The sequence below is a fragment of the Theobroma umbraticum genome, unplaced genomic scaffold, assembly GCF_002168275.2.
Source record: "Theobroma umbraticum cultivar Fairchild unplaced genomic scaffold, ASM216827v3 scaffold_95.0, whole genome shotgun sequence".
NCBI lineage: Eukaryota > Viridiplantae > Streptophyta > Magnoliopsida > Malvales > Malvaceae > Theobroma > Theobroma umbraticum.
In genome coordinates, this window is record NW_018397257.1 from 3,258,096 (window position 1) to 3,285,367 (window position 27,272).

At 34.1% G+C, this 27,272-nt stretch overlaps 1 protein-coding gene across 2 annotated transcripts in view; it reads right to left on the bottom strand.

Annotated features, from left to right (window-relative positions):
• Positions 1-4,161: 4,161 nt before the first annotated feature.
• Positions 4,162-27,272, bottom strand: part of LOC110412022 (callose synthase 9) — a 37,568-nt gene continuing 14,457 nt past the window's right edge. The window contains exons 1-20 of one of the 2 annotated variants that reach the window (XM_021422423.2): positions 20,354-20,488; positions 19,222-19,290; positions 18,971-19,148; positions 18,702-18,816; positions 16,390-16,509; positions 15,400-15,515; positions 15,223-15,306; positions 15,018-15,130; positions 14,278-14,330; positions 14,020-14,196; positions 13,522-13,569; positions 8,540-8,698; positions 7,317-7,430; positions 7,112-7,200; positions 6,872-7,030; positions 6,688-6,790; positions 5,909-6,028; positions 5,513-5,563; positions 4,793-4,975; positions 4,162-4,613 (exon numbers count right to left, since the gene is read on the bottom strand). In XM_021422423.2, the coding sequence (XP_021278098.2) occupies positions 4,377-4,613; positions 4,793-4,975; positions 5,513-5,563; positions 5,909-6,028; positions 6,688-6,790; positions 6,872-7,030; positions 7,112-7,200; positions 7,317-7,430; positions 8,540-8,698; positions 13,522-13,569; positions 14,020-14,196; positions 14,278-14,330; positions 15,018-15,130; positions 15,223-15,306; positions 15,400-15,515; positions 16,390-16,509; positions 18,702-18,816; positions 18,971-19,148; positions 19,222-19,282 (2,280 nt within the window). In that variant the 5' untranslated portion in view covers positions 19,283-19,290; positions 20,354-20,488 and the 3' untranslated portion in view covers positions 4,162-4,376. Of the gene's footprint in view, positions 4,614-4,792; positions 4,976-5,512; positions 5,564-5,908; positions 6,029-6,687; positions 6,791-6,871; positions 7,031-7,111; positions 7,201-7,316; positions 7,431-8,539; positions 8,699-13,521; positions 13,570-14,019; positions 14,197-14,277; positions 14,331-15,017; positions 15,131-15,222; positions 15,307-15,399; positions 15,516-16,389; positions 16,510-18,701; positions 18,817-18,970; positions 19,149-19,221; positions 19,291-20,353; positions 20,489-23,746; positions 23,856-23,959; positions 24,121-24,212; positions 24,304-24,388; positions 24,487-25,028; positions 25,150-25,233; positions 25,398-25,536; positions 25,619-25,775; positions 25,871-27,272 lie in introns of those variants that run through there. The other variant, XM_089782963.1, reaches the window with a different exon arrangement.

Sequence of the window (27,272 nt, forward strand, 5' to 3'; positions counted from 1 at the left end):
GGTGAACATGATGTTTGAGCTTTAGCTATGCCACTTTGTGCACAACACTAAGATAGATTGGCTTCATTGGCTCAATATGGCATAGCTTTCTCACAACCTCTAGCATCGTGAGTTTACAAGACAAATCCCCTTACAGATAATGAATGGGCATTAGCCCTTTACAACTAATGAAGTAGCTGTGAGATAACTAAACCAAAACATATTGCTTATAAGTATGCTCAAGCGTGGAATGAGTAATAAGACTTAGCTTGAGCTTACCTCCATAAAGCCATTAAAAAGGCCAAGAAATGGTTTGATAAATCTTAAGGAGAAAGGCTCATATCGATACAGGGGACATGGTAATGGTGAAACTCCACTTGTGTTAAGGCATAAATGGCCACACAAGAGCCTTGTTCGAAGGTATGAAGGACCTTACAATGTCATGAAAAGAATAAAAAAGGTGGCCTATAAGCTTGATATGCCACTCGAACCTAAGGTTCATTTAATCTTTAAAGTGATCATGATCCTACCATGAGGATGAGGTGGACCTTAACGGATGAGTGAGCCATAAGGCACTAGTTAGGGTCAATACTACATGTGAGAAGGAGCTAAAGGAGGCATTGGTTGTTAAGGTGCTCAAATGGAAGACCTACATGCCACAACACTAGTATTTTATGAAGTGGAAAGGATAACCCAAGAATAAAGCTAGTTGGGAGTTAATAGAGGACTTATGGTAGTTCTAAGATAAGATGGAGGCATTCCATGGGCCAACAAGGATGCTATTAGCTGAAATGGGGGAGGGTGTCATGACTCGTGATTCAAAAATCCAAAAGGGGATACGAATGGCCATTGGGTTTGCAAGTGAAGTGGCAGGACCTTGGGTAGCCCCTTTTCATTGAGCCCATGAGATGGAGGAATAACCTTTTTAATGTAAAAACGCATAGATAGATCACTCGGGGCTCATGATAGCACATGACATGCATACAAGCTAGATTGCATGCAACGAGATAGCTTATGCTCACCATCAAGCTTGCTCGTATCTTTGCATGCAACATCAATAGGTAAATTGGGTAACATTACCATGAACAATCCACTATAAGGGCAAAATTATCAAATTATTGTGCGAGAGCCTCCTACTACATTTTGATTCATTACAGTTGTTTGACATAACTTCACTTGTTAAAGAGAATGAGCCTCATGTAGGCTCCAAAATAGATTGTAAAAGTAGGAGTAGCTATTTGAAGAGGCTTTGTATATAAATACCCCATCTTAACTCATTATATAATTACTCTCAAATCTCTCTTCTTACACACTTTTACTTTGCATACATTACTTATGTGTGTGCTTACATTTCATATTGCACATTGTATTGCTTGTAAAGGTTACCATTTTTATATTCTAGGTTGACTTAGGTTCGAGTTTAGCTTGCAAAAAGGTTTAAAGCCCCTAGTCGGGGATTTACTGAACCACCACGTGACATTGTGTGAATCATTGAGTTAACAAGAGAAAGCTGAAGTAAATACGACTAAGGTACATATGCTTCTAAACTTTTAACCAAAAAAAAATGCAAAAAGCTTTTCATTTCATTTCCTTTTTCTATGAGAAAGCCCTAAATAAAAACGAGTAGGAAGGAATCCCATTCACTCAGTTTGGTATTGGAATCATAAAATATTCCCACTTAAAACTTGGCAACATCTAGCTTAAATAATACACTTTGGATTCCTACTCTACTCCATTTCCAACTTTGCGTAAACAAAAATATTTATCAAACTTATCACCATACCATCTTTACAATCTAAGATATTTCTTTTTCTTTCTTTTTTTTTTAACAATATCATAAAGAAAGTTTTTGTTGTTTTAGAGAAAAAACAAACAACTAAAATTTCATTTGACTTGTATTTTTACTACCTTTTGCTTTTCTTTTTCAAAAAAAAAGAGTAAAAAGTACATCAGACATAAAAGCAAATAAAAATTTAAAGAATTATACACAAAACAACTAATATTAAATTACTTTAGATGAAAAAATGTATGATTTTTTTCTACATAAATGTATCTTATAATTGAAGTTATATTTGTTTTATAGCAATTCTTCAAAAAGTAAAAAGTAAATAACAAAAAATAGCTAAAAAAGGATAAAAAATAAAAAAATAAATTAATTAAGATGTTGATGCCTAAGTTGCCATATCTAATTGTCATGAATGATGCCCCGACTCCCTAAGTTAAAAACCTCCCTCCCTCTCCAATTACGCTACCATCATCATTGGGATTTAGTTTGGTACAATTATTATAAGAATTAATTAAAATTTTATGCACCTCTATGTATATATATTTGCAAGAGTATGGAAAATGTTAAGGAGTTGATCCTGAATCTGGTGATTATCAGGAGACGAGAATCAACAGTTTGTTTAAATAATGAAGATGGTTGTTGGTTGACTAAACAATGGTATCTGAGCCCTTGTCTTAAGGGATCATTTTACTGCCTCATTACTAATTGGTGTTTTGAAGAAAGAATCAATGGCTAATACTGGTTTTTCCACTTCAGCTCCTCTTATGTTTATAGGCTCGAATTACAGAGTTTGGGCTATGAAAATGAGATCTTACTCTAAGGCTTTTGTCCTTTGGGTTATGGAGAATGGTGAGCTACCTGTGCAACGGCATGCCAATCCAACCATTGCCCAAATAAAGTGACATAACGAAGAGGTCACCAAAAGGTACAAAGTTTTGATTTGCCTTCAATCAGCTGTTTCTAAGATTATATTTTCTAGGATTATTAAGTAGAAGATCCTAAGCTTGTTTGGAAAACTCTGAAAGAGGAATTTCAGGGGAATGAAACTACTAAAATGCATCAGATTATGAGCTTAACCAAAGAGTTTGAAACACTGAGAATGAGGAGTGATAAGGGAATCTAAGCTTACTCTAATAGGAACGTTGCTAGGACAAGCAGTTACAAAACGGAGAATAGTGGCTAAATTTCTCATTAGCTTACCTGAAAGGTTTAAAGGAAAGATCACTTCCTTAAAAAATTTTAAGAACTTAACTAATAATCTATTGGCTTTTGAGCAGAAAAGAGCTATGAGGACTGATTATATAGAGAATGCCTTAGTAGCTAAGACTAAGGGACTGAAACTTAAGGGTAATGGTTCCAAGAAGGGTGAATCAAAAGGGAATAAAAGTGGTAACAAAAGTGGTGGAGTGAAACTGTTCACAGTTGAGATCAAAAACAATTGCTACCCGCTGAACTTTGCTGATACAACTCATTTAGTTTTTTGCAGTGAACATGACTTATTTGAAACTTGGCACAAGAGGCTTGGTCATGTAAACTACAATGCTTTGTCTTTGATGGCATCTCAGAATCTTGTTAAAGACTTACCTAGAATCACAAAACCAAATAAGCTTTGCCAAGCTTGTCAATTTAGTAAGCAAACAAGGAACCTTTTTTCCCAAAGAGAGCATGTGGAAGGCTACCAACACTAATATAAGTGGACCAATGAAAAATTCTTCACTCAATGGCAACAAGTACTATATAATCTTCATCGATGACTTCACCAAGTATTGTTGGATCTTCTTTATAAAACACAAGTCAGATGCATTGAATAGCTTTAGGAAATATAAGGCATCGGTTGAAAACTTCTCAAGTATAAGCATCAAAACCTTGAAAAGTGATAATGGGAAAGAATATGCTTCAACTAAGTTTGAAAAATATCTAGAAGTTTTTGGAGATCATCACTAGCTTACCATCTCATACAGGCCCCAACAGAATGAAAAAGCAGAAAGAAAGAATAACACCTTGGCAGAAATGGGTAGGTGTTTATTTTTCAAATGAATGTACCAAGGGCATTTTAGATAACCTCATCACTCTGCAGCATTGTCCTATTGAAGATCAAGTTGCTGATATTTTCACCAAAAGCTTGGGGAAGGAGAGCTTCGAGTATCTGAGAACATGCTTAAGAGTCCTTCAAATCAAGGATCAAAGGGCTGTTTTAGGGAGTTGATCTTGCATCCAGTAATTATCAAGAGGCGAGAATCAACAGTTTGTTCAAATAATGAATGGTTATTAGTGTCATTTTAGTTTGAGTTTTTATTTAGTTTTATTCTAAAGCAGTTCTTTTTCATTTTAGTTCGATCTTTACTTTTTAATGAACAAAGTATTATGTCTGTATCTAGTACTGAACAAGAAAAACATAAATCATGCGCAGGGCAGTGTTCCTTTAAGCCAGAAATGGAATTACATTAAGCAAGTAGGGTGACAGATCTGATATACATTACAATCGACAACAGGCTTCCACTCAAATATGGCAACAAAAATATCTGAATAGAAAGGGTTATCAAACAAGTTTCATGCTGGCCTTGTATATCTCTAAAACAAGTTCATTCACAAGGATCACATACAGTAGTCATCAGAGCCCAGTGTTGGGATTGTTTCCAGCAAGGATAAGAGAGATTTCCAAGCCTCGGCTGAAAGCTTGGTTGAACATGAGCCGGGTCTGGAATGTTGATACAAATGGGAACCATGAGAAAAATGCTATAGGAACAAAGATAAGCATTCCCATTCCAGCATCATATAAACGTGCAATTGACCGGATTGACTTCCACAACCCTAGCTTTTTCACCAAAGGCTTCCAAGCAGCAGCAATCTGCATGTAAGTGATCATATTGGAGTGTTCATGAAAATGGAAACATCTAAAACAAATGGGCACACCTAACTCCTCTTATTGTTTAAGAGAAAAACCAACAATACATATGTTCAAAAGGGGGATTTGTAACCAAAAACTGCAGCCAGGGAATCATTGTTAAATGTGAAGATAAAACTTACACAAAGGATTCCCCACCCAGTGGGAACGAATGCTAAGATGCTAGCAAATATGTCTGGAATAGACAAGTCTGTGAACACAACCGCAGCAGCTAAACCAGCTATTGCAACCAAGAAGGAGAGCCCTTGGATGAAGCGCAGCAGAAGCTGGAAATTAACTGATATCTTCTGGCTGAAGGTGAATACCTGTTTACTCACAGAGGTAAAATACATTTTCAAACCAAATATCTTAAATAAGCATTCAATATCTATGCTGTGGTAAAATGTGCAAATTGATACCTGAAAGAATAAAAATGTATAATTTGCACCCCGAACTTTCAAATCATTTATCATTTTAACCCAAACTCGAACACCACAAATGAAACCATTAACATCTTTTTCAATGCTCGTTAAAATATTTTTTTTTCACTTAAATCGTAAAATTCCCATCCATGATTAGTGAATTCTTCAATGAAACATCGCATCCACATGAAATTTTTACAAAATATTTACCATTTCCTTTTAATATGTGATGTACAGATGGTGTAATTATACTGCTCAGATGTCATATAGGCAACGTAAGTTAATTGTGTTAAGAGTTTGGGTTAACATGGTACACTAGTTAAAAGGTCAAGATGCAAATTTCACATTTTTTTATTTAGGTACCAATTTGTACATTTCACAATAGTTCCGGTACCATATGTGTAATTAACTCAGAAAAAACCAACCCTCTATCTTACAAACCTTGAAAAGGAGTACAAGCACGGCGAGCACAATCCAGGACAGGCCATAAACCTACAGAGATACACAGGCAATTCAAGTTACAGAAATTGATCCTCACTATATTCTTTAATGTTCAATTTTATGCACAATCAAACCAATGACAAAGCAAATAAGAACTCCATAAACAAGGCATTAGAGACAATTTAGAAGTTATCAACCCCAACCCCTCAATATACCCATTTTAAGGGCACATCTTGTTCCTTCCGATTTAGAAGATACAAAAACCATGTAACTTTTAGAGACAAATTTCTGAGAGATGGCAATGGAGAAGGTGGGTATAAGCATGTTAACAACCAGAACAAATTTTGGCTAAAGATGCAGCAAAGCACAGTATCAACTAATGAGCAAGGTTTTTACCGTCAATGATGTATTTGATTTCTGTAAATGTAGCTTGTAGACAATGCCATACTGGAAGATGAAAAATCTCAGACTTAAAATAGTCTCCAATATTCTTCCTCTCATGGTGCGAATGTGTGCCTGTAAATGCAATATTTAAGGTCACCAGAGTGAAAAACAAGAAATTTACATGAAACATATTAATGGACAATCAATTAAAAGCATATGAGTTGAAACAGAAAAATGACCATGAGAAATAAGTGACGATGCTAGAAAATTTTGAATAACTGAAATGCAATGAAGGTATAACAAGCTTCAACTAGGGACAAGAAATTCATAACATGTGATAGATTTGCTTGCATAATAAATGTACTTGTGAAACAGATTTTCAGTGAAAAGCACACCTATATGCTTCTATTAAGTTGTGTACATAACAACATACTATCAAACTTATATGAAAGAAAATGAGATTGGACAGAACGGACACTTAAGCTCTTTGTATCTGGTATTGACTTTGAAAGAATCACACAATAGTGAACTACAAAAATGAGAACTAGACTATTAGATCAAAATAACGAAGTGAAAATTCGATGCACACATTCTAATGAGTATAATGCATTTGTTACAAATAGATTGAATCCTCAATCATTGTTTAGAGAAACTTCTATAGCTTCACTTTTATGAATTACTGATACATAGAGCTATGAGCTATGCAACAGATATAACTCCATTAAATCATTGAACAAAGAAATCAATAAAGAGATATTAGCAATAGGTATATTTAAGAACCAAAGGAATACCATTTCTTCATCCCACCAAGCTTCCCAGCTTTCTTCTCCCTTTACTCCAATTCCACCTCTGTAAAGTAGCCAATTCGTCCAATCTCGAAAGTCCTCTACAACCCTGAAAAAATGATAAAAGAGATACTAAGCTAATTACATAAAATCCCACCTCTGAGAACAAAAACAAAAGAAGATTGCCTACTTTTGCCACTCAAATCCAGACGGGTTGAACAAATAGGGAGCAAAAAGCCAGGACAGAGCCATAAACCAACTGCTAACTGTAAGAAGAATGTACGACAATGCACCACCCTCATTATACCCATATGCAAGGTACACCACCAACAAAAGCACAACTTCTAGCCTGAATGCAACAGAAAAGGTTAACTTACTATGGTTGGTCCAGTAAATAAACACGCACAGAAAGAGAGAGAGAGAAAGATACCCTTTAACAAAATGACTGCGAGAATATAGTCTGTAGTTCTCAGAGAATTTAATATGGCGCACCACAAAACCTCTACCTGTAGCTTGATACTGTTAAGAAACAAGGATTAAAATCCATGTCTATATCCCACCCGTAGATCCCAAAATTTTTATTAAAAAAAAATGCCAGGGGAGGCGGTATGGCTGGGTATAAGGAGGCAACATACCCTTGCACCGCCATGCAGGATTGTCCGACCAAAATAATGAGTTTTTGTACCCAGAGAGAATGTGAAGAAAACAGTACAAAGCTGTAGCTGCATTGTGACAAAACTGACAACAGCCTGCAGATTCAATCAAAAAGTCCAAAGACAGATAAAGTTCAAATTTGCTCCACTTTCACCATAAAACACATATAGAAAATTTCATAAGCATGATATGCAGACAGAAAGTCTAACTGCTTATGAAAACAACCATGTCATCACATGTAATTCTAAAGATTCAATACAGAGAATTGTAGTACAAACTAACCAGATAATATAAATATTAAACAATAAGGAAGCATCAATAGAGATTGAATCAAATTGCGACTATGATGCTAGAAGATATTTCGCCCTACACACCATTTTTGTCAAGCTTTTAAATACTGACTGTGATCTAAAGCATTTAATCTTCTAATAAATGGCACTCATAATACTAAACTAAAAAAATAATTTTTCTTAAAGGAGTAGCTTAGATGGAAATAACACGAATTCCAAATAATTTCTTGAGGTCCGGTCTTAATTTGTTTAAGAATAAGAAAAGTAAGATAGTTTCTAACCAAAACCAAAGAAAATTGAATTGCTCACATTAGCTTTTTAGCACAATGTTTAAAACTTTGAAACAAACAACATAGATCACAGCTTTCAATATAATATCTCAGGTCTTAGCCAATACAGATCATAAATCCAGCACCCCAATAAACTCTCACACAATTTTCCCAGATTTATTATTCACCTAAATTAAACACCACAAACTTAAAATTCATAAAAACACCACAACAGAGCTGATGCAACAACAGAATGACATGCCAGCCCATCACTGTGTTCTTGAGCACGAAATCACATGAAACCAACATAATAAAATTCAACATGATATTGCAATCCCAGATCTACCAATGGTATGGGAAAACATTGGGGAAAAAATTAACTGACAAAAATTAATTCAATATTAGCAATTTAGAATATAATTAACAAATTCAGTTCCCCGTTATCAGATACAACAGACATCTACAAATATAGGTCATTACATAAATGGATCACATAAAGGCAATATTAAGTGAGAAAAGACTAATCCAACAAATAAAAACAAGAGGAAAACTTTCCAAACATGCAGCTCAGTCTAGTAATTCATCTCATGGGAATTAATTACTAAGAAGGAAAGAAATTGAGATGCATGCAGGATAACCAATTACCCGTAGGAAACCTTGCTCCAGGATGAAGCCCAAAATCATTGGTACAGCTGAAAAGATACCAATTTGAAAGAGAAACTGAGTATTTAGAGCAGTTTCAAGAGCAGTGTTATCAGTTATCTGAGCTCTATCTTGCATGGTTTCACCAACTCCAGAAAGTGCCTAAAAAAAATATTTAAAATTAATTTCTGGGAAAGAAATTGATACATGTGCACATGCACATACACACATACTCATGTACATGCAAAAAAAATTTTTGGATCAATCCTTGGGAAAGCAATCATATATGCGCACACACCCATATGCACATAATCATGTGCACGTGAACACCCACACATAATATTCAAGGACAATTTAACCAGAAAACTAAATACCTGTAAAACATAATGCTACGATGCATTTAAATAAAAAAGCAAAATATTTGAGACTGAAAAACAGAAAAACATAATGTAATATTTCAATATCAACAAAATGATCTAGTTGTGTAATTGTTGTCAAAATTTGTAGAGATTTAGTTGCATGGCAATGGCCATGGGTCTGGTGATGATTTTGGGTTTTCATGGAAAGTTTGATATCACAAAATTCCCTTTTTACATAGTTCTCTGTTTATATATATGTATACGTATATATATATATATATGTATGTGTGTTTATATATACATATATATATATATGTATTAGCACACACCATAACACTTTTGTTAAAGACTGATATATATTGGTATGAGCTATGGCTTCTGTAGGTTTAGGGCTGTTTTAGTCTTTTTAATATTCTCCATTCTATTATAAATAGAATAGCCACATTGTGGAAATAGTCTATTATAAAATATTGAAAGTAGAAGTTTACATGGTATCTACCTACCTAACCAAAACCCTAAAAAAACCCCAAAAAAAAAAGAAAAAAGGAGAAGAAGGTACTCGTCAAATCATTGCAACAACGTGGATCGAGTTCCACTAAGATTGGTAGACCTTGTTAATTGAATATAAGGTTGCTTAGTTTTTGATGTGTTAGTTGATTTTTTTCAATAGTGGTGTTTGCGGGTCAGTGAGATGGCATCAAAAGGTAGACATAGTGCGGAGGTTGAGTCCTCACATCACAAAATAGTTGATGTTATGCTAGCTGGAGATGTTTCTAATTTTCTAGAATGGTAGTTTTTAGTTGAGGTCAATGTAATAGGACTTGGGAAGGAAGCACATCTTACTGAACCCTGTCTAGATAAAGATGCTACCAAGATATGGATGACCAATGATGGAAGATTATTTTCTCAGATTGTTAATTGTATTGATAGAAAGATGGTTCTTTCAATGCAACATACGATGATAGTTAAAGAGTTTTGGGAATTTTTTTTTTTTGGAAAATTGAGTTATGGTTGTTATTGTATGAGTGTTTTTCAAGTATAGAGAATGTGAAGAGATTGTACAGTTTATCATAGGAGGTTAGTCGTCCAAGTCAAAATGGATGGACAATTATGGATTATTACTATGATTATAAGCATGCTACTGAAGATTTCTACACTGCCATGCCACTTTCTACTGATGTGGCCCGGATGAAAGAACATGAGAGATTGTTTGTCTTCAGTTGGCTATTTGGTTCAGATTCGGAGTATGACAGAACATGAGAGATTGTTTGTCTTCAGTTGGCTATTTGGTTCAGATTCGGAGTATGACGTGATTCATTCTCAACTCTTGGCTAACAAGGATGTTTCTTCATTGTTTGATGTGGTTACCATTGCACTGAGTGCTACCAAGGAAAGTGTTTTTACTGCTAGTAATGTGTCTGATCGATTTGCTTTAGTCTCACAGGTTACTAGTGACTTTGGCAGTGGATATAGAGGAGGATCAGGTGGGGGAAGACGCAAATTTAGAGGAAGTTGTGATGGTAAAAGAACAAGTGGCCGTGGAGGTCCAAGAGTGTGTTATAACTGTGGAGAACAAGGTCACCTGCTCCAAAAACCTACAGGGACAGCAAATTCTCATTATCAGTTAGTTCATTCTGATGTTTGGGGTCCATGTCTGGTAACTTCAAAAACAGGTTTTAGGTATTTAGTTACATTTGTTGATGATTTTTTCAGAAGTACTTGGTTATATTTCATGATATCTAGATCTGAGTAGTTTTCCATCTTTGTTGCATTTTGTGCAGAAATTCATACTCAATTTCACTCTAATATTCATATCCTCTATAATGATAATGCTAAAGAGTATTTCTCTCATTGTTTTAGTTCTTACATCATACAAAATGGTATTATTAATCACTCTTATTCTATTGTTACACCTAAGCAGAATGGAGTAGTAGAGAGAAAAAGTCGTCATCTTATGGAAGTTGCTAGAGTCTTGATGTTTCAAATGAGGGTTCCTAAAGTTTTTGGGCTGATGCTGTTCATACAGCTGTTTTTCTTATTAACCACATGCCTTCTCTATTCTTCAAGGCCAAACACCATATTATATCTTGTCTTCAGACCAGTCCTTATTTCCTATACCTCCCAAGGTATTTGGTTTGTACTTGTTTTGTTCAGGATATGTGACCCCATGTTAGTAAGTTAGATCCATGTTCGTTGAAGTGTATCTTCTTATGTCACATACCCAGAAAGGTTATCATTGTTACTCACTAGAGTTGGGTAAGCATCTCGTTTCTTGCGATGTCACTTTCTTTGAGCAGTCTTTTCTTCGCGGGTCCTCCTCCCTATGTTTCCGAGACTAAGTCAGTAAATGATTTCTTGATTTATACAGTGAGTACTCCTGGTCTTGATACTCCATCTATTTCATCAGTCAGATTAACTTCCCGTACTGACTTCCACGTCATTAGATTCTGATTTATCTCCCTATTGCTCTTTGAAAGGGTAAACATCATTGCACCCATTCCGTCTCTTCTTTTGTGTCATATGACCATCTTTCTCATTCTTCTGGTTCCTTTGTTGCTTCTCTTGATTCTGTCTCACTTCCAAAGACTCTTATGGAGGCATTATCTCACGATGGCAGGCGAGCTGCTACGGAAGAGGAAATGTTGGCTCTTGCAACTAAAGATGCTTGGGATATAGTTTCTCTTCCATCAGGTAAGCAAGCCATTGGGTGCCAGTGGATGTATACAATCAAGATGAATCTTGATGTTACTATCCCTAGATTGAAAGCTCAATTGGTAGCTAAGGGCTGTGCTCAAACCTATAATGTAGATTATATAGACACATTTCTCCTGTAGCTAAATTAAGTTCTGTTCGCATATTTCTTTCTTTAGCTGCTACTCATTATTGGCCTTTGCACCAAGTGGATGTGAAGAATGCATTTCTTCACGGTGACTTATAAGAAAAGGTGTATATGGTGCAACCACCTGTGTTTGTTGCTCAGGGGGAGTTTGGTAAAGTATGCAGGTTGAGAAAATCATTGCATGGGTTGAAACAATCTCCTAGAACTTGGTTTGGGAGGTTTAGTGAGGTGGTATTAGAGTTTGGACTGTTGTAGAGTTAGTGTGATCATATTGTGGTTTTTTGACATATTGGCAGTGGTTGTATGTTGTTGGGTGTTTTTGTTGAAGATAACGTAATTACAGGTAGTGATCAACAAGGTATTCATGATCTTAAAGTTTTTCTTCCAGCAAAATTTCGTATGAAAGACTTGGGTTCCTTGAAATACTTTCTAAGGATTGAAGTAACTTGCTCCAAAAAGGGTATATCTCTTTCCCAAAGGAAGCATGTCCTAGATTTGCTCAAGAATGTTGGCTTGCTTGAAGCAAAGCCTTGTGAGACTCCTATGGACCCAAGTGTGAAGCTTATAGCAAGAGAAGGGGAGGCATTTGCAGATCTTGAGAAATATAGACGGGCTTTTGGTAAATTGAATTATTTAATGATGGCCCATCCTGATATTTCTTTTCCAGTGTGTAGTAAGTCAATTCATGCCAGCGCCTACTACTATTCATTGGGATGCTTTGGTCTGTATTCTTGAGTATTTAAAAGGGACACCTGGCAAAGGGACTGTATATTGAGATCATGGACATACTCGAGTTGACAACTTTACTGATGCCGATTGGGTTGGGTTACCAGATAATAGGAAATCTACTAAAGGATATTGTGTGTTTGTGGCAGGAAATTTGGTATCATGGAAGAGTAAGCAGTAGAAAGAGGTAACAAGGTCTAGTGAAGGGTCCGAGTACCACACTATGGCACAAACTACTTATGAGCTTATGTGAACTCATCATTTATTGGAGGGTATTGGTTTTGCAGATTCACCTCCTATGAGATTGTGGTGTGATAATCAAGTAGCTATAGATATTTCTTCTAGTCGATGTTTCATGAAAAGACAAAACATATTGATGTTGATTGTCATTTTGTACAGGAGAAGATTCAACAAAAACTGATTTCTACTTCCTATTTGAGCACAGGAGAGCAGTTAGCAGATTTGTTTACTAAGAATCTTTCTCGGCTTAGTTGTAACAAGCTGGGCATGATCAAAATCTATGCTACAGCTTGAAGGGGAGTGTTAAAGACATATATATTGTTATGTGTTGTGGCTTATGTAGGTTTAGGGCTGTATTAGTCTTTTTCATATTCTCTATTATATTATAAATAGAATAGCCACATTGTGGAAATAGACTTATAAAATATATGAAAGTAGAAGTTTACAATTTCGATTTATTATCTTCCAATACATCTTTGTTCACACATACGAGACTCATCAAGTGTTTATTGGTAGAATGGAGTAATAAGCTGGTAATTTTGGACCACCTTACGCAAATTGTCATTTACTTTCAGCCTTCTCCTACTGCCGACATTAAAAACATATTTAAGTTTATCTATCATGGGCAAATTTCAGGTTGACTAAACATGTTTGATATCCTTACTAGAAAACAAATAAAGCATATAATATGAGACACAATCCTTCATCAGCGAGATGCAATATGCGCTCAAAAAGTCATACATTCTATAGAGCACAAACATGCTAAAATACCCAAACATAGAAGCATATGAGCAGACAATGTATATACAAATTTAACTTACCAAATAAGCCTTCCCATAAAGGAAAAAATATATAGTCAGCACAGTTAACTGCAAAATTAGAAAAATAAATTTGGTCAGCAATGAAAATACAAATTTTTAATGCTATAACTGCATCATGCCATCAAAATATTAACTGCATAGGGTTCCCTTGCTTGGGGGATAGCTGACATTTTGAAGAAATTGAAGAGTACTTATCAGAACAAGTGGAGCATAAATCCATTGGCACCAAAGCCGCAAAAAACTTCTAGACTATAACATACAGCAATTTCTGATAATTGATGTCAAATTTTTTATTATACAACTAATTTGTACACCACACACATGCATAGGGTCCATACATGAAGCTAACCAGATGATAAGGGCAAGCATTAAAACTACAATAGAAACATTGAATCAACGTATAGATTTACCAAAGTAAACAATATATATAGCTCAATTCAATTTCATTCTACGTAGCATCAGCTAACAGGCAAAAGCAGTTATGTAACAGTCACGTACCATGGTACAAAAATAGTATCCCACAGTGGTAAAGTAGAATGACATCATTCTAAAGAAGTCAAAGAGCTGCCCAAGCCTGTATACATCTCGACTAAGAACCTGTTCACCATTACCACCAGCAACCTTCCCTTCAAATAAAGCAATCTGATTGAGCCCAACGTCTCTTCCTTTGCCAACCTATAAATTCAAGTTGAAAACTCAAACCTCAATGGTGTGTAAATTGAAAAGAAGGCCAGGGGAAGGGTGAAGGAATCATACTTGAATATACTCATGATGAGTGATATTTCCTTGGCGTAAAGTTGAATTGAATCCTACAAAATAAATACCCAAAGTTTATTGATTAAAAAATGACCAGAAGCAATTCAAAGTAACTTCAATGCAAGTGATACATGGAATTACAAGATACTAAAGCAACAACCTTTTTCCACTCCATAAGATCATTAACTTGGAAATATAAAAATACTAATAAGGAAACGACCAAGCACATAGTCCCTCGGTACTAAAATGACAGTCTTACTTTGACCCTTATTTTCTGGCTGACCTATCTAACTTTTTGAAGTCAAACTTTTTCATTTCTGATCCTTTCTATTTTAGATGCTTCATTGACATTTTTTTAAGAAAGTTTTTAATGATCTTTTTTATAAAATTGATGGTAATAACAAATTTGACATAAAAAGGTCAGAGATAAAAAGCTAGACCTGAAAAAGTTAAAAATGGACTATTATCTCAGACCTCAATCAAAGACAAGAAGTAGAAATGGAGAGGAGGGATTGATTAAGATTCAGCCAACACCCGTACCGACCCACTCCTCTCCTTCTCCCCCAGAAAAACAAAAAGCAAAGAAAAGAAATACCACACAGCATTTGGCAATTTCCTTCATAATAAGGTGATCTTCAACAAAGGGGTCAAATATCTTTCATCAGCACTGACACTTAAAATCGACAGATATATCAACCTAGTCTATTATAATTGTCTCTTATCAGGTAAAACATGAATACCAGCATAAATATCTTCGCTTATGTTTATAATACGTGAGGCCTTGCTGATACCACCCCTTGTTATATGGAAAACCCGATCAAAAACATCTGGATGGCCGTAATGCATTCGGACCCTGAATACCAAATTGCACATCAAAATCAACTAGTATGAAATTAGGAGTCTAAAAAGATATGCAACTCGCTTGTATTACCAATATTCACTTACTTCAGAGGATTGGCCAAAACACGCTGACCTAGAGTTACAAAGCTACTCTCTTGGTTGGACATAAAAGAAGCTAAAGAAGAGACACTGCACATAAATTTTATAACCCAAAATGTAAAGATGTCAAGACAATCAAAATCAGAAATATCAAACAAATAGAAAAGATTTGAACAAGTTTACCTTCCTGTAAATACATGTTCCCTGACACCAAGAATAGTAGGAGGACGTATCCCATGATCACGATGAAATTCTTCCAAAAGGTTTCTCATCTTCAAAGCTTCCTCAAAGTAGTTGTCCTGTATCAAAATAATAAGAAACTTAATCAAAAAACATCCAAGAATTGCAAAGATAAAACTAAAGAGAACAAATCATTAGAACTATATCAGGCCACCAAATCACTTAAAATTTATACAAAAATTATAGCAAAAATAACATCTGGAAGAAATGTTTATCATCATCATAAACAATTTTGTTTTCCCATGTCATTATAGCACAAAATTCACCAAAAGAATTGAAGTCATCAAGGTATAAGAAAGCAAATGTGAATGCTACTGCAAGAAAACACATGGAAATGTGTTACACTGAGTACCAGCAAAACTAATCAGGCTAAGATTGTGAAGTACCAAGCAAGTGACAGAGGACTTATGGCATTAGAAGAGTAAAAAAAATTCCAAAAAGAATATAGACAATAAATTTAAAAGGTTGACAGGAACTACACCATGTTGATTAAATGTTATTATAATTTCCTGTTTTGATGGTAATTCACTTGCTAAAAGAGAAAAAGTGTAATAGTGGGCAGTGTAAATGGGGTGTATATCAGTGCCAAATGCGGCAAACTGCTTAGGCCAGTTGAAGCTGAACCAAACAAGACTAATATGAACCAAAATAACAGTATGTCACAATATCAATATTAACCTACTTGAATATAATTGACCCCTGGAGATAAAAATCATGGCATTTGTTGTGGTGTTCAACATAAATTCATTAAGGTAATTGACATCATGGCTTTAAAAAGCATAAAAAGAAATGACAAGTGTCACTGAATATGTAAGTGACGCATGACAAATTAAAATGTGTAAACTTGGTTCCTACGACACACATCCAGGAGCTTTTGCATTTAGTTATTAGATCCAAGAGAATTAAGTGAATGAATCAACCACAATCCGTCACCTGATTCATGTCAATTGTTTGAATTGCATTTCCCCGAGTAAATACAATTGCATGGTTTTGATTCTCAGGTTTGCCTTCACCGAGTTTTGGATTTCCAGGCAATTTTATGGCATAGATTTCCTGCAAAACCAGAAAAGGGCCATTTGCAAAATTATTGATTACAGTCAGTTAATTCATTTAAAGTTCAGAAAAAAATTATTTCAAGTAAAACTTCCATGTTAGCAAAGCATATTGACTGCATTAACCAAGAACAGCACATATTAGTTGAGTTTAATTATCTTTACCAAAATAAAGCACCGTTAAACCGGGTAAATATACATCAGCACTCAAAAGAGTGAGTGAATGAGACAGAAGATTGGAGAAGAATGATTTTAACCGATAGTACATACATCATTAATTGGTTGATACATTTTTTTCTGCTCATGGAAAAAAACAAAAAGCTATAACCATACCCTTCCAGGTTTCAAGATAGAGAGGTAGAATTGGAAATGATCAATTAGGAAACTTAACTAGTCATAAAACGAATAAGAATGAAGAGAAGAAACATAAACGAGAGCAAGATGTGTTAAGCAGAATAATCTACTTCAACTATTCTTTAACTACAGAATACCTACAAAAGTACTAAGGAATATATTTTCTAAGGCTTCTTCAAGGCTAGTTCTGGTCTAAGGAATTAAGCATTGGGTTGTAAAGAAACAGCAAGTGTAAAAAGTAAAAAGAATGTGCTGATTGATGTGCTATAAAAGAAGAAAATATGGAAATAGAAAATCAATATACAGGTGAGCATATTATTTTACGAAGAAAAAGTTGTCTTAGATAACCTGGACACGAGGAGTATTTACTTGCAATGCACTAGAACAAAGAGTCATATATGACATTTAGCGTACCAAAAGAACAGAAAAAGCTAAAAAGACAATCATGGAAAATCTAAAATACAAAAGCATTTAAGACAGAATCAAGATATTGCTCCATACAGAGCAGTACCTGAATACAGAAACCCTAATCCAAAAGAAGCATACAAATTTGATATCTCAGATTTGAAAACCTCTTTAATAAATCATTCAACTGTTTCAGTATTAGTACTAAATCTCTCCTACAGAACCTTGTAATCTACCAAAAGACCCAGCTAACTGCAAGCAACGAAACAAAGCAAAAAACCATCTGACTTTTAGTCAGTGTAGCGCATCAGAATAAAATGGCAAGAAATAATAAAAAAGCAATGAAGATTATCAAGAAAATTGGAGTTTGAACTCGAATGTGCTTTCAGGTATAGACCAAGAAAAACAATTTTCATCAAGAACTGATTAAAATTTCCTATGAACCCTTAATAATTACTATCACTTATACTACATCTCCAGAAATCTAGAAATCCTAGCCATTCATAGTTTGGTTTTCAATCTTAAACTGTCAATCCTGTCATGCATCAGACCACTTTTTTAAAAACACTAGGAACATTACCAAAGCCTAAAATGAATAAAATCAGATGTCCCTAAGAGACCAAAATAACTGGAAAGGGAAAACAGACTAAGATTCCATGCCCCTAAGGCATGGGATACTTCTATATCATCTTTTCAGAAGAGGGTCATAGGGGAATTTCTATGAGGACTATCCAATATTTGACCATCTAAAATTACTTAAACATAAAAAAAAAAAAAAACATTTTCTAAAATGTGGAACTTAAATTTTAAACTTCAGAAAAGTGTTCAAACAATGATACGATATGCATCACTACCACATAACAGAACAAAATACTGCAGAAAAAGTTTTATGCTTAGAACTTCTATATTTAAGTAGTGGACAAAACATAGGAACCTTCCATACATTTAATTCAAAACATTATCCTGAACATAAAAACCTTAGCACCAGCAGACCATTTTTAACCAATAATGCATTTAAGGAATAGAAATATGCTGATAGTTTCATGTCATAGCTTTTTTTCTCATTAACACATGAAAATTAAATAGGAAAAGAATGCACAAAGTGCATTCAGTCTTTGCACAGAATTTAGTTGTTCACCATCCATACTCAAGTAACTCAACAACAATAAATAAAACCATGTAGTTCATTTTCTATTGTAGGAATATAGGAAATAGGTCTCCTTCATTAAACCTTGTAAAGGAGGAAACAAACAAGAAATAGAAGAAGAAAAGCCCAACAAGAGAACAGGTAAACGGATAAACAAATAAAAAATTTTATTTCCAGAAGTCAAATAATTAATTGTTAAACTGAAGTTCTAAACTTGGAGTCCAGTACACAACAAAATAAAAAGAAACCTAGCTAGCATAACTACTAAAACAGATAAACAACCAAACCTTATCTTTCCCATTGATATCAGCTTTCACAAGCTTTGAAAAGTACTCAGTGTGCACTTTACCATCCTTTAGTGTCTCAACAACATCAATGAAAGCAACACGAAGGGCTTCATTTCTAACATCAAAGTTGAATTGTTAGATACACGGAGCCAAAATAACTAAACATAAGCTCCAGCAGAAGAACAATAAAAACTAAAAGAGCAAGAGTACTAAATGCAACCCAAGAATGCAATGAGAACAAAAGATAAATAAAAAACCCTACAACCCACCTTTGCATTAGCAATGCAATATCAGCAGCTTCAGGCTTCTGCTCCTCCTTTTGTTTTCCATATATTTGGCATGTGACAACATATGTAAACTTAAGATCTGCCCGTGCACGAGCCTCAGGAGATAACTCAAAACCTTGAGTATCAGTTGCGTCCAATCTAGATAGTGCAGCCTCTGTATCTAATATTTCAATGATAATTATATAACTGAAGTACAAGATAAAAAACATCATATTATTGTTGAAGGGACCAACCTCTGGAATTCTCTCTCTCCAAATAGGTTTGAAGCATAAGAGCTTTCCTATAATACATCATTCCACGGACTGCAGATCCCAAACAAGTATAAAGTCAGTGTAAAAAAAAATTATTAATAGGAACTTATTTTCATCCACAAAGAGAATAAAGTTTATCAAGCTTTTCATGTAAACCATGAACAGATATCACGATACAGAAAAATCCAAAAAGATCTTCCCTAATCACCCATTTGCACTTTAAACCATAATAAAATCAGAATTTTCAACACAAACATGCATTACATCCCAATGAAGGCCATTTTCACTAAACCCAATACCACAATATGAATAAAAGATATCATGAAAAGCTACTAACAACACTTGATATGCATGCCATCATAAAAGACAGAACCACAACAATTAGTGATATATGTGGTTCTTACAATATTCAAAGGGATATGTCCACACATGAGTTCATGAACGTAGAAAAATGACCAAGGTAGAACTTTATGGCAAACATGTGTGTACTATAAAAAATACAGCATGCTTGCAGACTAAGAACCAAGATAATAATGCCTCAACCAGAGCAGCAGAATGCTGAAAAGAGTATTAAGAAAGCTAGTTATTTGGCACAATCATTAGAGAAAAAATGACTCCTTAGTCAGATTGTTTGCAGATGGTAATAAACATAAACTAATACTTCTAGTGATATAGAAAGAAACTGAAAATCTGAGGCTTAAACTCATTGATATGGTTATGAGATATCAGAAGCCCAAAAAATTTGAACTCCAGGCCTATCAATTAACTGCACCAGGAAATCTGCTAGAGCAATCCAAAACTTTAAAATTTATAATATCTGATGCTTTAAACTACTATTGTAACAAAAAAGTCCAAAAATTTGACTGTCAGCTATGGTAGGAAACATCGGCTAGAGCAATTCAGAACTTCAAAACTGGTAGTAAGGTCAAACATCATCATTCACACCGCGCCCTATAAAAGAAGGTTTTCCAAAAAGACCAACAAATTATACATATATAGATACATACATACAAATATAAATATATATATATATATATATGAAAACCCATATTGAGTCGCCAGGAAACAGCACCAGACAATAGATTAAACACAAGGGAGTAGAGGAAACTTTTACCAGTTCTTGCCAATGTCTGTCCTCGGTAAGAGGCCCAAAAACGAAGTTCAAGGATATCACTAGGACTATCAAATAGTTCTGTTTCTGCTGAATTTTCATCACGGCCGATCCTAGCTAGAAAGTTCCTCCACTCATCTGCAGAAAATAGGTGAGAGTTCATAAAACCATCATAATGATCTAGAATAAATTTCAGTTCCATTAAAAGTCCATCACTTCAAGTTACAGATTGAGACAAATAATTATAAGAATGATCTGATAATCAACACTTTGCATGACCAAGTATGTCAAGAAGGAAGGAAACAAACAAGAACAGAACAAGCTTCAAAAACAGTCATTTCAACTAGATAGACCATCAATCAGACAGCACAATCAATTTGCAAAACACCTAACAAATAACAATGAATGAAAAAACTACAGTCTAAGTCCAACTGAATGCAAGCATCAAGCATGATGCAAAAGAAATGGGTGGGACATATGACAAAAGGCCTTGGAGATCAAATGCATAGCTAAATTCAACAAAGGCTTGGATTAATTGTCATCTTTTGCTTTCAAAAGCAAAAGGGAAAAAACTATGTTTCGATACAAACACGAATATAACTTTTTAAATCTTAAGAGTTAAACAGTTTTACATGATCTGATGACTATAGTGAACAATTATCGGGCTTAATATCACATTTCATCCATTTATTCATTTTTAATCAAACATTATTAATCTTGGCATAATGCTCAAATAAACCCCTAAACTATTAAAAAAATTTAAATAGTCTCTTATTTTTTTATTGCGTTCAATCAAACCCCTATATTTTTATTTTTGGACAAATAAACCCTTATGACTAATGATTAACTAATTGCCATTAATTAAAATGCCACTTCTCATTTTATATACACTTGGCACTGACATGACTTTGATGTGCAGGGTGAAAAATACTATATGGTTATGTTATTATGCCAAATTAACATGTCACATCATCATCAATTATGTGTCAACATGTCATATTATCATCAATTATGATATGTTAACATGTCACGTCAGTATCACATGGTATAGAATGATAAATAACATTTTGACTAAATCAATCATTAGTCATAAAAATTTATTTTACTCAAAATAAAAGCATAAAGGCTTATTTAGCTTAAAATAAAACTACAAGCGCTTGATTGAAAGCAATAAAAGAATAAAGGCTTATCTGAATTTTCCTGAATAGTTTAAGGGCTTTTTTGGATATTAAGCCATTAATCTTTTATTAGGAAGCACTGACATAAACACCAGACACAAGACACAGGTTCATAGACACGACAATATGGCAATTATCAAAATTAACATATATTATGAATGAAAATATAACCAACATGCATTGAAATTCTTTCAAACTATATATAACTTATTTAAAAAATATTAAGTTATTACAAATTTTTTTTGTAATTTTATTCAAATATCTAGATTTTATAATTGTGTTGGATTATTGTAAATAAACCGACCCAAATAGATTTATAGGCTCAAAAGTTATAACTGAATAAAGCTATAACCATCCAACCAAAAGCCCATTTGACCTAGCAAAATCTTATACCCAAGCGCCATTCAATCTAATCTCATTTTCTCTTTCTTAAATGGCACAATAACAGTTTGCCTGGTTGAACAAAACAGCAGGTCATCTCCTTCAATGGATCATCTTCTTTCAAACTTTTCACTGCTAAATGGAGTCTCACCCACATAAATCGACTCCATTTGAGGCCAAAAACAAGGGAAGATTGTGTTGTGTTCATTGCTTATCTCTCTTCTCTTCTATTTCTCAACTCACTAAACAGACGCAAGAACATTCTGCCCCCTTACCACCAGCAACAACTTTTTGCCACTTCACGGCCATGTCCATACCATATCCTTCGCTTGTCCATGTTGTATCCAAAATAACATTTTTTATAACTTCTGCTATATCCGGGGATAGACACATATCCAGCCATGCCAAACGTGTGTTCATGCCCAATGTGTATTCGACACAAATACATGGGGATTGGGGCCATATCTGTGCTTCATAGGTCTTTTATTATTTGCGTTTACTTTACAACAATTTTGACAGAAACAAAAAGCAAATAGTAGAGAATAAGTTAAAAAAAAGCCAACAAATCTTAGTTAAGTTTTAGTATCACAGTAGGAAGGATAATATCCAAGTACAATAGAAGAAAAAAATAAGAGAGTAAACTACACATTTTCCCTTATTTTTCATGAAAATCATACTCTCATATTTCTTTTGACACGAAAATACCTTTAAATTGTTCAATTAGTGTTAGTAAGAATAAAAATTTTAGTAGAAAGTCAAACATACCCAATTATTAAGAGATCTTTTCAATTAAATGATGTAGATATTAAAAGGGTTAATGACACATTTGGTACCCAAACTACTTTCAAAGTCTCAATTTTGTACCTTACATTTAAAATTTTGCAATTAGGTACTCAAACTTTGCTTTTGTCCATTAGTTTACACACAAGACTAGCATTGTTAGTTAAATGGATGATGTATCTAAGATATCCAATAAAATGGCAACACATGGCATTTTTGAGACATGTAGCATGTTTTTATTGGTTGCTTTTGAACACACCATCCATTTGACTAACCATGTTAGTCTCATGTGCAAAATGATAGATAGAAGCAAAGTTCGAGCATGCAAATTTTTAAACTATAGGTACCAAATTATAAAATTTCTTCCTAACCAAGAAAGAGAAAAAAATGTTCATGTTCCCCCCAACCTTTTTTTCTCCTACCAGTTCCCACCTACCAAGCATATTGCTGTTTGAAAGAAATCATTATCAAATAACTAAATTTTGTATTCCTTAAGAACATTATTAATAAATTATAACAGTTTCTCCAATCCACGGAAAGAGTACACCTAAGATCAAACACATGATTAGTGAGCTGGTCACATTTGACAGTTCTGTTGGACTCCAAAAACGTAAACAAGTGACATTATTCAAAAAAGAAAAAAAAAACACTTAATCCATGTGTGCATGGATAACATATATAAAAGAAAAGAATTATCTTCTTTTTCCCTTACCAAAAAAAAAGGGACATTGAAGGAACCCAAGCCAATTAATCCAGCAAATAATATGAGAAAGAAAATAGTTATCCATTTTCATACTTTTTTCCTGCCGGGGGGAGAGGGTTGGAGGGGGGGGGGGGTGGCAGAGACAGAATACAGAGAGACAAAGCCAGCTAGGAACCTCCAAGTTTAACTCAATTAAACCAATCTAATATTTTCCCAATTCAACACCTTCCTATAACAATGAAAGCAGGTAGATTTCAAATTTTGCACTAGTCAATAAAGGAAATATCTAGACAACGTGAAACATAAAATACAGTTATCTTCAGCTTGAAACATAGTAAGTGAGGTAGAAAATACCTGGATATATCTTCTGGAGGTAAAACAAAATAGATATTCCATCCTCGTCTTCTTCAACAATTCATTCATACTATAAAGCACAATCTCGGAATAATATGGAGTAAACACACTGCATTAATTTATTTAAAACAAGCATGAGAACATGAAAACAGATCAGGAACATACACTAATACCTAAAAAGGTAAAAGAGATTCACAAGGCAAAAAGTATAACCTGAAGGACAGCATCTCATGGACAGGTCTCGGTGGGGCCATATCCATGAAAAGTGAATTTGTGAAGAACTCCAGCCTACGTCCTGCCTCAAGATTTTTGGGAACAGTTGAGGCTGAATCTTTAATCGTTAATAGAGAATATAATCTTTTGACTTGTGCTTTCTGAATATTAAAAAGTAGCATAATGCCATTAGAAGCAAGGGAAAAAACTAAAGCTAGAAAATACTAGTAGAGTTATATAATCCTTAACATACCAACTCAGGATCTCTTGGCCATTTCAACTTTGCAAATAGCCGACCTTCAGTCCTAGCTTTTGAAATGTTATTCCATTGTTCATAGTGTTCCCTAGAATACAACAAAAGTTACATATTGCTGGAGAGCACATTTCATATGTCCCACATATAAGTAAAGACTAGAATATTTGACAGACCTCATATTGATGGCAAGCACATCATGCCGCACAACATCATATAGATCTTGAACAGCCTTAACAGCACCTTTTTCATGCTCTGGCTTTTCAGCCTGATTCTGTACAAGCCACATTCAAAACAAAGGACACAAATAAGTACTAAAAATTCCAACAACTGTGAAGCAGAAAAAGCTACAATATGTTTTTTTTTTAAAGTAAAAAGCTACAATATCTAGATAATTCTTCATTTTTGCATCACTCGTTCCTATTTATGAATTCAGATTTTTATATGAAAACATGGAAGCTATGACATCTACACATATCTGTGTAAACCTGAAGTCCTAACTATTCAAATATCTATTATACTCCTTCCCACAGTCACAACATAAACTGTAGCACAACCAACTTAAATTTCTATTTCACTCTTTTCCTTGGAAATTAGTAAATCGAGATTGAATCATAGAAGAGGCTTTTCAAACGTTAGAGATGAGTGACTAAAAAACACTTTTGCATCCTAGTAGAGGGCAGAAAAGCATGCAGAAATAAGAACTATCCTAAAAGTACAAAATACAAATAAAAGGAAAAAGAAGACAACAAATATACAACAGGAATTTTGCTTTTATACCACAAGTGAATCAAGAATAAAAGCAATAAAACCAACCAGAATTCCTAAGAGAGCAGTAACCCGCGAAATAACCAGTTGCAGCTTGTTTAGCTGAAAATCAACATGGATACTCTTCTTCTCTATGCTGGCTTCAATGCCCTCGTATATCCTCTCAACCCTAAGGAAAATAGATACAACATAAGAATATCATAAGAGCAACATGAATTCTTTACAGAACTCCAACAATATAATAAGAATTTACCATATCCTTCCTTCAGCTTCCAATATCTCTGTCAGTATAAACCGGAGGGCATGGTAGCATTCCTGAACTGCATACTTCATATAGTCATCCCTTGAAATCCTTTCCCAGAGCTCATCTTGTGAATCTATTGTTCTCTCAGCGGCACTATTATTAGCCAAAAAAATCTGCAATAGTACATTGAAGATGAAATTAAACACACGTTTAATCAATAACTATTGAAAAAAAAAATCGTTTAATCAAAATTAAAGAAGTAAATATATACTATAAAATAAAAGTATAGCTATTATTAGAGAAATCAAAGACCTTGCTAGCAAGAAGAAAAAGGGGCCACTGAACCAAGGGGAGACTCCCTGTATTTTTAGGCATTAAAAGTAACTCCATTTCCCTGCAGTAAAGGAAAAGAAGGGAATAAGGGGAAATAAATCTCATCAAAGAATAGCACCTACATATCAATCTTATGGAACCCACAAATAGACAATCCACCCAAGAGCCGATACAAAAGAATCTATTAAATCAACAAGAACAGACTCAAGAACACTCACAAGTTAGTTAAATAATCTTCTTCCCTCAAATTTTTGATAATTTCATTCCAAAAGGGAGAGAAACGGGCAGCATCAAACTTGTTCTTCTCCACAACCTTTACAAACACAGAGCAGTAAGTTCCCTAAGAATTAGTTGCTGACTTATAATGTGAAGAAACAATAAACAAAGATGAAAGAAGAAACCCTCAGTGCTATAGATTAAACAAGCTGAGTCGCACCTTGCCATGGTAATGCAATGATGAAAATGTTCTTTTTTTTTTAAGATAAAATTTTGAAGCTACTAATACATATAGCAATAACTTTGTCATTAAATGGAGCATACAATAAAAACAAAATGATAGTCACAAATTTTAATCAACAGTTTTGAATTACTCTTTTTTCTTTGAATAAAAAAAAATATGAATGGCTCTAAATTAGAACCAAATGCCCAAATCGACTCTATCCTTTGCATTTGAGCCATGCCAACTGGAAAACTCCTTATGAATTATCTACTAAGTATTGGATATAGTTGAGTCAAATTCCCTAATTAATAAACACTATTTACAATCTACACACTTCATAATAATGAAATTTAAAAGTTAACTAACAAAATACCATTATTTTAATGTCATCTCAAATAAAAAATAAAATATTTTACCTTTTGAATTTAAATTTTAGACCCGTATATTATCCAGTGACCATTATATTCACAAAGCAACAAGCATAACCAAATTCACAACTTAGTATATTTCTTACTTCTATTCTACATGATGTTATTAGAACTTTATTAAAATCTGTTAATAGTTTATTGATAAACTTAATCAAATAATAACTGAATTCTAATACAAAACTATATCAAGTAATTGAGGACGTTCTACGCTTCAACTACAATACTATTTTTGAAAAGGAATGGTTAATAATATTAATAAAATCAGATAACCGAAAGTATGAAATAACACCTGAGACATGATATGTTACTTATTGATCAATTAAAATTTTGTCATTAGGGGTTAGTTCTTAAATGTCATGGGATAACAAAGAAAAAAGCAATCAAGTAAGTTAGAATAACAAAAAGAATAGAAAAACAAAAGGGAAAAAACTACAAAATTTGACAATAGAAAAATGAAAAAACATACATATTACAAAAGACACGTGGCAATGATTTGTTGGAGATGGAGAATAAATACAAAGTAAAGAGTGTTAACAGTAAACATAAAGGCCAAACAAAAGCAGTGGATTGAGCAAGAAAAGTGAGGGACTCAGTTTACTGTTCTGGTAGCAGTGTCATGTGAGAGGGTGTACTGTTCTGGTAGCAGTGTCATGTGAAAGGGTGACAATTTTACCACAACAGTGCACCTATGCACCTTTGGATATATAGTAGCATAATGGAAACCATAGCACAAAAAAGCAATGTTACTATGGTTAAAGCACAACTTCAAGTCCAACAGTGACTATGTAAAACATACCCACCTTCAAAAACTAATTATTCTACTGCTTCTCAGTTATAACCAATTACAA